This window comes from Alligator mississippiensis, chromosome 2, assembly GCF_030867095.1.
Source record: "Alligator mississippiensis isolate rAllMis1 chromosome 2, rAllMis1, whole genome shotgun sequence".
NCBI classification, from domain to species: Eukaryota; Metazoa; Chordata; order Crocodylia; family Alligatoridae; genus Alligator; species Alligator mississippiensis.
The window spans coordinates 124,056,799-124,070,324 of record NC_081825.1 but is presented as its reverse complement, the minus strand read 5'-3'; the positions used below and the strand labels follow the sequence as shown (position 1 = coordinate 124,070,324).

Genomic DNA, 13,526 nt, shown 5'->3' with positions numbered 1-13,526 from the left:
ACAATAGCATCACACGACAGGAAGCATGATGCGATACTACTGCACAGTAGTAACAAGCTACTGTGCAGTCAGCATCACACAAAAGTCATTTGGTGTTGCTACTGCACAGTAGCTCTGGGACAGTAGTATGCATCTCATGTAGATGTGGCCAGGGAGTGGCAAGATTATATTTTACTAACTTCATCTTCCAAAACTGCAGTCAATTTACTGGCAGCCTTCCTTTTAGTTCCTTTACCATTTAAAACATATCTTTATTATCAAAATATAGTATTAATATCAAATGCATACATTTATTTTTACATAGATGTCAATACTGCCAACTTTACCAATACTCAGGCACTAGTTACATCATGGTATGTTAGGAACACATGAAAATCAGTATTCAGTGGATGTATTTCTGTGCTTTACTTTTGTATTTCACTGTTGCACTATTTTGAAAAAGTCTTCCATATAATGAAAGTTTTATTGGGTGCATCTACATGTGTGCTTTACTTTGGAGTAGACTAATTAAGTCTGTAGTAAATGGCACATATGCTGGTATCAAGCTGTAGTACACTAATCAAATCCACCATAGGATAGTACTGTTTGGGACAGTACTATCTTACAGCAGAGTAGTTTACTGAGACAAAACACATGTGTAGATGTTGACCATGGGCATACATTGTGCCTGGTCAGTCCAACCAGAGGGGGACCTACTCTGCCTTGATCAAAATTCTGCTGCTGCCCTGTGTGCGTGTGTAGATGCTGCACCTGGGAGAAGTTAACTCTGGCTCAGATAGCTCTGGAGTTTATTGAACTGCATTCATTGCACACATAGATGCACTCACTGGGTATGTCTAGATGAGTGCATGTTTGTTTCCCAGGGGACAAGTAGCAGCAGCACACCTTATGCCATTACTACTTGCCCCAGAGAATGCCTGTGCCACGTGCACTCTGGTCCACGGCAGGTTACCCTGGGTAAGGTAAGGGAGTCTGGGGCCAACAATTGTACTGGCCCAAGCAGCCTTACCTGGAGCCCTGGGGACCTCCCAGGGCTACAACCATGGCAGGAAGCCTGGCTGGTAACTGGAGTGTGACTCCAGATGGCCAGGCTCTGGTTTTAGGTTGTGTGCACTGCCACCATATATGCAGCCCCACTTTTATCAGGGTGGGTTTTTTGGACCCCAGGATCTCCAAGTGTCAACCCCCTCCCACACACACACACACTACAGGGTAGCACCATGGGGAACACCTGCATGTGCAGTGCGTGGTGCTGTGGATGGGTCTGTGGTGCCACATACTGCATATTTGTGCTCATCTGAAAGTGGCCACTATCTCTTTCTTTTATGAAGTTTCACTTACAATTTACAGTACAAGTAGTGAACGCACTAATATGTTCTATCATAGTTCCTTTTGTTGACAACAGTTTTTCTTAAGATAGACTATATTCTAATTTTTTTTTTTATTTCAAAGGAATTGGTTGATCAAAAGAAGAAATCAGTGTTTGCTTTTTCGATGAGTTCTGCTTGTTGGCATGAAAAAATTCTTTATATACTGGCTAGTTATGATCACAGTTCTGTTTGTGTGTGTTTTCTGTATGTATTTAGGGTTGTTGGTTGTAGCCATGGTGTTCTAAGGACATAGGCAGATGAGGTCTATTGGGTAGATGTGCTATCTTTTATTTGAACAATGAAATAGTTGAAAAAAATGTTCTTTGCAAGCTTGCGGGCAAAAACGCTCTTCTTCAGGCATAGGGAGAGTCTGTTGTTGTTTTGTGTGCTCTCCTGGGTAGAATAGAAGCTAATATGCAAAATTCAGATCTGTGAAAATGCAAATACATGGCACCACGGTTCAGAGGCATAGGAGACAATAGGTGTAAGACAGGTAGGTTGCAGGGGTGAGGGGTGGGGGATGTTGAACTCATATAGAATGTAGCTGGTAAAATGCAGCCAGGTTACCTGGGGTTTTCAGATGTCAGGCAGGTTATAACATGCCATAAATCCAATGTCTATATTTAGCCCATGATTTTTTGTATCCAGTAGATTTATGAAGTGACGTTTGTAGGCTCATCTATGAATGATGTTTTGCAAATACCTTTTGAGGATTAGAACAGAGAGATTGGAGAAAGAGTGGTTGTCTTGTGAGAAGTGTGTGCCCACAGGCAACTGAGTATTTTTGTCTTTGATAGATGTTTGGTGTGCATTCATTCTGGTACACAGTTGTTGTTTTGTTTTCTTACATATTTTCCATCAGGTCATTTGGTGCACTGAATGAGATATTCTGGAGGTGCAGGTGTAAGATCCAGGAATGGTGATGGCTCTGTTGTGGGGTGTAATAATTGTAGGAGTGGTGTAGATGTGTTGGCAGGTTTTACATTTTTTGTTTGATCCATTCAGTGTGCTTTGAGCCATAGGAAGTTTGCTTCTGGTGATGAGTTTGGCGAGGTTTGATGCTTGTTTAAAGGCTAGGATCTCTTTGTGAATTGGGTGTTCTTCTAGTATGGGTTACAATTGTTTGAGGATTTTCTATATAAGTTCCAGGGAAGGGTGGTATGTCAAACCTAATAGTGTACAATTCACAAGAATTTTCTTTTTGTACAGCAGTAATTCCTTATGTGGTATCCAGGTGGCTCTTTCAAAAGTAGAATCTATTTCTCTATTAGCAGTAGGCATGTAAATATTAGTCAAATATAAATATTAAAAATAGAAAAATGTAAAATAGTTTCTATTACAAAATAACTTTAGGTACAAATTTTCCAAATGTTGTCTTTTGAGGTCTTGTTTTGTAAAAATTGAATAAAATCATTTTTTTTTAAAACTGTAATAAAGGGTCGGTGCTTTTCTGTTCATTAAACAGAAGCTATTTTAATTTAGTAAAGTAATAAGTAGAGCTATTTGACATTTTTCCATTTACTTTTTATATGGCATTTTTCTTATAAAAACATTTAAAAGAGTTTTTTGTGGCAAACCAAGAAGTCTTTGACTTTAATGTTTTAATTTTAAAAGAACATTTGAGGACTTGATTCTAGATGAATTCAACACACATTTTTTTCATTAAGTATATAGGTATGCATTTGCAAAGAGAAGTATGTGACATATGTTAACAACAAAGTACATTTTTCAAAGCTTGTTTAAATATTCATAAATATTCAAACTGCTAAGAGATTTTCTTCAAACATACTCTGTTTAAGAAGACCATTTCCATTTTTCAACCTAAAGCTAAATGTAAATTAAATATAGTTTTAAAGTTATGAACAATCACTTTGGCAATTCCTGGAAACTCATTCACTCATATAAGAGTATAGTCATTTTAAAGGAAATATGTATGCAGCATGTATCACTAATAGACACTAGTCAGATATTGGAACAAGTACACCACAAGTGCATGATTGCCACTGATGTAGAAAGGCATCCTTTTTTCTATTAGTGAAAGTGGTGGCCAGCATGAAGTGGATAAGCAGTATGGTTTGTATCTAGGTACCCTAATTGCTTGTAGGCACCTGAATGTATCCTAATTGCTCGTAGGCACCTGAATGTAGCACAGATGTCAGTCTTTTGATTAAAATGTGTAATTATTTAATCTGCCAGCAGATTCACAGGCTTCTCTCCCTCTTGAAGTTTTAAAGCGATCAGAGTTTTGGAAGGAAGTATAAAATTGTGCATTAAGGAAAAGTCGATAAGGCACAGCAGCTCCAGTGTCCTAATAAAACATGTCGAGCTTCTAACAGTAAAAGCCTCTTTGGGTAAACAAGCCACATTTGCAGTAATTAAAGAACACCCTTTCATGGTTTATTTATAGTGAGTCAATAAAGTATATGTTTGCATGGAGAATACTTTGCAATGTTTCTACTCAGCTGATATGACAAAACAACAAAATTAGCCCATAGAGGTAGATCTCACTTTTGAACACTGATGCATCACCAAGTACAGATTCCAGCAGATCTTTTAATGGGTGCAATGACATGCTCCTACTTATTAGGCAGCTCTATGCTATTTTTGCAAACCTTATTACCCTCTGAAGAGGAAGAATGAACACACAGACAAACACTCTCTCTCCCAGAACAACAGTCTCATATACAATACTGAAATAAACTCAGAAGAGAAAACTTGAAGATTAGATATAACCAATCTATTCATATAGTGAACTCTAGTGGGATAATCAGGATTAACATAAATAATTATATCAAATTGGTAGGACAGGATAGTATTTTGCTACTGCAGACCAATCCATAATCATTGCTCATGCATTACTCATTAAGTAATAGTATTTAACATAAATGCTTTCTCCCATTTTGCTCTGTCTAAGCTGGGCAAACTATCTCTGAGGCATCTGATGCAAGTTCTATGGTATGGCTGCCCATAATAAAGCAGCACCCTGCATTTAATGTCTCATAGCTGTGGGCTACATTTGTGTCACTGCATTATATGAAGGATCTTTCACCCTTGACAAGAAATGATTATAAGGACAGGTAAAGATGAAATGGGCAAAATAATAAAGCTCTTACCTCGTCTTTCTTGCGTGTCTATACACTGACTTCACTGAGAGTTTTCTGGATTAAAAACTACAAAGAATTAGCTCATGTTCATGAACGTTAGTAATATCAATGGTTCCTTCAAAATCTTTTTAATTCCTGTCTCTCCTTCAGCTTTCTCTGAAAATTAGTTTTGCATTGGTTCTATATTCCCAGGTCTGCCACAGACGTCTTATTTGACCTTCAGCAAGTCATTTCATTTGCTTCTCTCGCATACATTTTGTCTTGCCTATTTAGTCTGTAAGGGCTTTAGGACAATACAGAGCAATGGGGCTGTGATCTCACCTGGAGTCCTTGGATGCTGCTGTAACACACTAAATAATAAATATAGGCTTCCATCATTGTACTCACTTTTAATTTACTTATCACCCTCCTCTCCACTGCACTCATCTGTTTCCTTTTTAACACACACAGATACCAGTCCCTAGCTTTTCAAGTTTCTTTATTCTATTTTTGATCTTGTGCTATCAACCAATCAAGTAGCTCATCTTCCTCATGGGCTTTTGTAGCCATCAACCTATTCCATCAGCTGCTATGAATAGACTACTTCTGTATCTTCCCTAGTACAATCATAACACTAGACCCCATTGGAGCATAATGTATTTGGCTGGTAATTTCAGATTCCAGATGTGGTACTGAAAAGAAGAAAAAACTACTCATTTTAAAAGACTGAATGAGTGGCTTGCGGACCCTACCAGCATTGATTATCATCTAAGTGGAAGTGGGAGAAGAATGAAGAAGCTAGGAAGTCTGAATGGAAGAAATGTCTATGAAATCTATGAACAGGATGGAACAAGAGGTAAAGTAGAAGGCTCAAGTATTCAGGAAGAGAGCGAGAGAGGAAGTACAGAGGACAATGAGGGAAGAGAATGGGAGGGACAGAAGGGAGGACACAGAAAAGGAATCAGAAAAGTACCTGGAAGCAGGCAACGTTAAACTTCCAGAGAAGTGCGTTGTAGATGGGTGGAATCTATTAGTTACTTAGAGTTAATAAGGAATATAATTCTCTTTTAATGTAATTTAAATTATGTTTAACCTAGACTTTTTTTCTGTTGGCCTAACAACGCTCTTATTAAAAAATATTCTACATTTGTCAATTTTCTCTTAATAATATTACTATAAAGCTCCTTTTAGACAACAGATGATTAAAGATGTTTCTCAAATTAATATATATTTGCTTCTTTGGAGGTCATGAAGCTTCATTTTCAGTTTCCTTCTTTTCACCATATCTAGGCTGTTGCAAAAAAAGTCTAGTGTGATACTCATCCTGTTTTATCTGGCTAAATTCCAAGGTTATTGTCAGGTAATTTGCTTTTCTTATGACTCTATGACTGACAGAATGCTCTTCAGAAAATGCTAAAGACATTTACATACTTAAGGACCATACTGAATTGAATTAGTATGTCCTCTACTGCCTCACTGAACTATAGATTGGTCAGAAGGTGCCTAAAATGGTGATGTACAGATTTCCCCATTATGCCAGTAAGCCAGTGCATTATTAATATGGCCAAAAAAGACCTAGGTTTAAAAATCCTACCACCTATTTAATTGTAGCTGCCTGAGAGCACAAAGTTCCTTCTTACCTGTGTGGTAAAACTTTCCTGAAAATCCAAGGTTGAAGGTAAAATTTGCAACCTGAGTGCGCAGTAAATTTTGAGTCTCTAGTAATGCCTGAAATAGACAAGAAATTAACATGCATTTAGAAAAATAAATATAATATTTAGGACTGCCTCATTTTAAAATTTGTGTCCCACTAAGGAGACATAAAATTCAGGTCCTCAAGAAACATGCTCCACATCTTGTTGTTTGGCTCATTCTTCTATCAGTTTGTTATTTTATATAAATGTTGGTATTTAAGAAGTTGATGGACTAATAGCACTGGCAAAAGTACCGGGCTATCAAGTTTGTGATGGCTTTGTGATATGGAGAAAAAGAAATAGGACTTTTCATGATCTATGCCAGTAAACCCAGTTCTCTAAAAATGACAATATACCAGCTGGCTGAACCACACAGGCTAGGAACAGAAATTGTACATAAACAGGTATATGTGATCAGAAACCTGTTCAAATCTGTAACACAACAGAAGTTCAGTACACATAAACCACTTTCAAAATGGATGAAACTGATTTAAGATAAACTTGGATGGATGTAGTATCAAACTTAACTGTTTTAGGTTAAATCAAGTTATTGAACTTCTGTCCCAGAGCCCCTCCAGATTCAAATTAACTCACAGTCCCCTAGCATCCCAGGATGCATTACACCTTCCCTGCAAGCTCCCCTAATAGGGTGGTTAGGCTAGCCTTGGTCCAAGCTGTCTGCTCCAGCCAAGCCAGTATGTGTGCTCTAGCAACCCCTCAGCTTCTGGCCTTGGCCACTACAGCCATGTGGCTGCATTTCTGGATTCAACACTGAATGTCTGTTCACTTGCTTATCAATTCAATCTATGCATCTTAAATTAGCCTGTGAAGATTTAATTGATTCAGCTTTTTGACTGTCTATACTTAGCTATAGGGCATGTGTAGATAAAACAGGGGGCCTAAATTGAAGTGGTGGGTTTTGAAAAACACTGCTTCTGTTTAGGATGAAGTAAACCCCTGTGTTAAGTACACCCATGTCTTACCTGCCTCTCTGGTGGTGGGGAGGAGAGAGTGAACTGCCGGCGGGTGCAGTTGTCCCTAGGCTGCATTTGGGGTGGGGCTTGTGCTTCCTTCTTTGACAGGGGTGCCCCCCCACCAGGTGGCACCTGCCTGCAGGCACCCAGCTCAGGCAGTCCCGGGGGGCCCCACAGCCATGGTGGGAAGGACCGGGTCCCCACACAACTCAAGCAGGCAGACAGGCTCTGGGCGGGGGGAAATCAGACATGCCACTTTTTTGTTTGTTTGTTTGTTTTGGTGGAGCCTGCCTTCCTGGGCTGCTGCCAGGCTGCCTTCACAGACCCTGAGCTGCATGGAGCCCAGTGCTTTGCTCTGTGGCTGTAGGGTAGCAAACTAAAACTCCATGGAGGTGTTTTAGTTTGCTGTGCCTCAAAGTCATTTAAGGTGCATTAGGCAGCCAAATATGCTACAGTGGCTGGAATTAATGCTTGATACGCTGCTGATGCATGCAAACACCAACCCCATTAAACAGTGCAAAAGCATTTAACCCACTTTAAAGTGTCATGAATACATGCCCTTTGTTTCTTCTACACACACCCATAGACATTACATTTGTTTGGCAACACTTGAGTATTGAAATTTACCAAAATTCAAAAAGTAACACAAGGATTACTTGCCATCCAGGACATGAGAGACTTTTGAAGGTTTTTTTTCCCATAAAACCTTTATTAAAATTATGACAAGTGGAACAAATTTAGCCACAGTGAAAATGAGCAGGAGTCCTTCAAAGTCAGTGGGAGTAGTGTCTTTTTCCCTACTAAACCTGTGGTTATTTTTTTTCCCTGGAAAAGAAATGCCTGTCAGAATGCACTAAAGACAAAAGGACACAATTTATGCAAGAAATAAATTATGCCTTAGTTACCTAACCTGTCTGCCTCATCAGGAAATCTCAGATCAATTCAGTGTGGACCAGTTGTAAGAGGTGAGACTTCAGTCTCTATCCATTTTCAGTCTTTGACCTCACTGATTAAAATAGCCAATTAGTGCTTCTACTGTTATATTTTTACTATGCGGGCATCTCTTCACACAGGATGAGTTTGAGATCACCTTCAATATCTAACTTTAGCAATAATACAGACACATATGGCATATTGCATCTAGCCCAGGCCAGTTTTCAACTGGTGGAAAACACCATTTGTCAGAAATTGTCTGAGCTCCTATCATGCTGATCTTAAGAAACTGCCCCAACTACACATCAACAAGGTTTCTCACGATCAGATATAGCTATGGATGTCCAAATATTGATGTTGTTTCAATGTTCAAGAAATATGTGAAGGTGCTAGACTATACACAAACCAATTTTAACTAAACCCTCTCTTCATTTGAACAGATTAAATTTAGGCACAGGCCTAAGGGCACTAATAATTAAATTAAACACTTACAAGAAACTGGTATCTCTCTTGCTTAGCTCAGAAGTCTTATTTTTGGAAAGTTAATAAACACTGCTGACCATACACTATTATATATATTTCAAAACAATAGGTGTGTAAGTACAAGTAACATTATGAAGATTCAGCTCTGAACAGGTATCTTCTAGAAATATATGTCATTTGGAACAGAGTCTGTAAAGGAATCCAGCTTAGAAGAGTGTCAGCAAGTTTTCATTTTTCTTTATTTTTCTTAATAGAAACATTTTACCGTTTTAAGGACAGAGGTAATAAGAATTAGTCTGTAAAAAGAAAAAAAAAACAACCCAAAAATAAAAAAAAACAACTACACAAAAACGAACAGCTAACAAGAAAAAACATTTGTAATAGAAAGGAATAAGTAAAACCTAATTAAAATAAATTATGAGCCTTATCACTGTGCGCCAAGAATATTAAAACAGAAGTATTACCTCTAATCTGTTACTGTCCTTTTAATATGTGGATGTTTTTACTTTTGTGACCCTCCCATGCATTTTGTACATAAGCACTGGATCTATATGTAACAGTAACATATCATTTTATGAGAGCAAAAATAGAGAACTAGCAGAGTTATGCAACAACTGTGTTCATGTCTACTAAACATTAAAAAAAACAAACCAAGACAGTAAGCAGCAGTCCTAGCCTCAGAAATATTCAGATATAAATGGACAGTGGTGTCCTGAAGTCATCAGGTTAGGATTTGGTGCATTATATTAAAAAATGTAATACTTCACTTCTTCTTTATATATACTGAGAAGTACCTTTTGCATTTCAGACCAGTGGGCTGAACAAAATCAGTTCAATGTTCCTTTGAAAAAGAAGCACCCTAATATATTATTACTATTTAAAACATGGTATAGCAAGATATGTGAAACACATTTCTCATTTTATCTTTCTTTTTTCTTTCCAAGTCCCCTCGCTATATTATGCCTTTAGTCCATAAGATCACCTTTAAAAAAAGCAAGAGAGGAAGAAACACTCCATCCCAATAAGGTCTCATTAAAAGAGCAGAACAAGGATTAAGATGTAAATCTTATAACCTACAGTACGTAATGCAGCTTTTCTGTCTAAAGGGCAAATCTATCACTCACACTGATTTTGGCAAGTACTGAAGATTATTTCTCTGTGATTTCAGTATAAAGCATAATTCATTAATTATACTACTGTATTTTATTTTCACCAGCTTCCTGCATTTTAGCATTAGAGAGATACTGTCAGGTAAGTGAGTCTATATATTTGACCCACCAGTATATTTTTTGTAGATGTGGGTGCAGATTCTCACTTTCTGCCTCCAAGCTACAGCCTCCTCTAACTGATCATTCTCTCCTTTTTATTACTTGTTTTTACCTGGAGTTGGTCCCTTATTGGCTGCCTGAGTTCCTGCTGGGTCCCACTATTCCTTAGGGTTCTTGTCTAGCCTTTACTTTGTGTGAAGCCTATAAATCCATCCCAACCCTGTTGTGGGAATTATTGATCCCTTTCCTTATTTGTAATCATTACTTACTCTGCCAAAAAAAAAACTTACTGACTCCAACTGCCTTCAGCAATATTTTCACGTGATAAATAATGAGGGCCTCTGTTGTGCCTGGTAGGCACAGCCCCTAATAATAGATAGTATAGAACTGCACCACACCATGAGAATTTTAATGTCTTCTGGGTTTGCCTAGCTTGGCTTCATGCCTGTTCTTTTAAAGACTACAGCCTTAGAAATGTATGCTTCGGTAGCCAGCAATGCTGTCTGGATTGAGACACAATCCCAGCATCCCCTTACATCATTATCTGATTTCAAGGGACAAAGGATAGAGTAATCCTTGCATTCTGTGATAGCAGGGATTGTCAATCTCAGGTCCTTACAAAAGCTTCACAAAAAGGAGGAGGCTCCCTCCTAATCCACTGCCTGTCCACATATGAACAAGGAAGAATCTGACCTTATAAAATCAGGCTGTCTTATTGCCATTCCACTCTCACCTGTTCCCAAGCAGTTTTGGTTTCTGTCTCTGTTCCTGCCCCCCCCCCCCCCCCCCCCCCCCCGCCATCAGAAACTCAACATTTAAGTGTTAACAACACATGGTAACTAGCATTCCCAGAACACTGTAAAAAAAAAAAAAACTAAAACAACTAGAGCCATCCAAAGTAATTAATGAGGCTTTACACCTAACCCAAAGGTCTGCATGGATCAATAGCACTGCTAATGTATGATTCTTTATTTGTCTGAAAAATGTCCATCCTGCTTTCCCCACCTATTTCAGCTGAACCCTGCTCCCTGTATACACTCATCCTTCCTACATAACTTCAGCATTTCACTTCTTAGACCTATCAGCAGAGTACTCATTTGGTATGCAGAGTCCTTTGCTAACACATTCATTCTTCTGCTTTGTAGCGGAGCACCCAACATTTTCCAACTCTGTCTCTAAATCCCTTACCTTTCCCACCTCTCATCATTAACATTTTACCTCCGATTCCTCCCTCCAATCCTCTATCTCTTCCTTCCTTCCACTTAGAGTGTCAGCATCTTCTGCTACTCTCCATCTATGACAGCCTAGCCTATTATGAACCTGCCCTGGAAGGGCCTGCTTACAGCTCCCCTACAAGTGGAAGCCCACTCAGATTGAGGAATGCAGGCAAAACTTGTCAACTCTAATTATACTTAGTGATGTGGTTTATGTGGCTCAGATCTATGTTTTTATCCTTCACCACCGTATTTAGTGCCCTATCTGGTGATGCTTATTATATCATCAAATGTAAGTGGGATTTTCCTGAGTAACGTGAGGTAAATAGGACCGTTAGCACAGAATAAATATTTAGATATGATGATCCAATTATAATTTAGTAAAAATCTGTAGGGTTTTTTTAAATCCATAATTGAACTGGTATTTTGTTCCGAGTAATGATGTTAAATCAATCTAGTAAAATACTAACAATTTTACCAAAAAGAACAGCAAAGCATATCTGCTTACGGTAAATTTGCATGTCCAGTTGCCAGCCAGATGGCAGAAAACACTCAATTGCCTGAAATCTTTGAAGAATTGTGGCTATCATTGGGAACTGATTCTTCATTCTGTCAATAATCTTGGCTCTTTTATTGGTAGCCAAAAGATACTTTCCCCCCTTTATATTCAACAATATTTTAAATTAATCCATATCATTACCTTTTATAGGTTTGTGTTGCCTTGTTTTTATTTTTCATAATTGGTGTATCAGTTCAGCAGGAGTGATATTTTCTTACAATGTCCTTGTTAATTATAACTGTATCTTTCATTTGCATAATAAACTTTTTGGGGCAATTTCTATGGTAACATTTCATAGTTAATAGAAAGCAATTTGCTTTTCTTTATTAAGTACATTAAAACTTCATGCCCCAGACATCATTGACTGTAAACATTTGATTCTACTCAAATTTAATGCACCAAGGCATTTTGCTCTCCCATATTAGGTTTATTTATGTGCTATGTTCTGGATTGTTAGCTGCTAATGAGACTTCAGCTCTTATTGCTCTAAGGCCTGAACACTAACCTCATTTTAATGAGTTCATTATTTGCTGTCTTCTGAATGGAAGACAACAAATTTTCCTTTTAATTAAAGGTCAAAACACCTCTAGCTAAGGAAAGTGAAGGGGTTATCAAACCCTTGGAGAAGCTAAAAGAATGCCTTTTCTCATTTCTATGCCAAGCATAGGCATAGAAAGGCCAGACTGAGTTGGGAGGTATTTTGTGGAGACAGAAATGATAAATTTAAGCTAAGTGATAACGACACTAAAACATGGTACTAGTATTCCCAGGACATTGTAAAAAACTGAAGTCAGCCAAAGTAATTAAAGAGGCTTTACTCTTAACCCAAAGGTCATCATGGATCAATACCACTGCTGAAGTGTGATCCCTTGTTTGCCTGAAGAATGATTTATAGGGTGCAGAGGACAGATGCCAGATTAACTGAGCCAACAAAAACTAATCTCATATTTCTTATCAGTGAAATTGAGTCAAATGCAATCAATAGTTTGTGTGCTGTTTTATTGACACATGCAGAGAAATGTGTATGAGTTCTGTGAACACTTCCTTTGTGTAACCTTGCATCTATATTTGTGTGAAAACATCCATAGTCATGTGAATAGGATTTCACTTAACAAGCAATTCTGCTTAGGACAGAAGAGTACTTGCAAGTGAGGTACTGCTCAGTGTGAGTATGACAGGTTCAGTCAGGATTTTGATTTCAAGGGCAATTCTAAGATTCTAAAAAGAAAAATCCATTCCTATTTGGAAAGAAAGTATGAATTTCCAATATTTTCTGCAGAAGGGAATTTCCAAAATGAATCATTTCTGAAAAGCCTGAAACAAAATGATTCCTTTTCTCTGCAATGAAATGAGCTCCAAGGATTCTCTTGGTCATTTCTGTGGAGTTGGGGACAGACTAGAGAGTTTAAGGAGCTGAGAAGCAACTCATGGATTCCTCTGCTGTGGGATGTAGATCCCCACGCTCTCAACAAGGCTTCAAAGGCTTCCAGACTCCTGGCTGCATGGCAGGGGGCCGAGAAGTCCTGAGAGCTCTGACTCCAATGCTACAAATCTGGGGGTCAAGACCCCACTAGACCTAAGATTTCAGATTTTCATGAGAGGCAGGAATGCTAGAAATTCGGTGGCCCTTGGTTCTAGGTTGGTCCATAGGCTAGGGCTTCCCCAGAACTACAGGCCCTGAATGCTCAGGCTGCAAAGAAGACCTCTGACCAAGTTGTCAGGAAATCAATGGGATATGTCTACTGCCCCCCGCCTGTGTTTTAGCAAAAGTTTGACAAAACAGATGTTCCTGTGAAACAACCTCCTTTTAAGAAAAAAAGGAAAGAAAGAGGGGGTTTCCAGATTCCTAAATTATATTCTGTCCTTTAATTTATTGGTTAATATTATGAATGTAGCAAATAGGACATTGAACAGCAGCAATACCTCGTGCTCAGCCAATCTCTCTCTA

General features: G+C 38.4%; 1 protein-coding gene across 1 annotated transcript in view; it reads right to left on the bottom strand.

Moving 5' to 3' along the window:
• The window catches only part of NDST4 (N-deacetylase and N-sulfotransferase 4), a 182,127-nt gene that overhangs the window by 110,186 nt on the left and 58,415 nt on the right, over window positions 1-13,526 (bottom strand). The window contains exon 5 of the mRNA XM_006269625.3: window positions 6,094-6,181. Coding sequence (XP_006269687.1) covers window positions 6,094-6,181 — 88 coding nt within the window. The remainder of the gene's footprint in view (window positions 1-6,093; window positions 6,182-13,526) is intronic.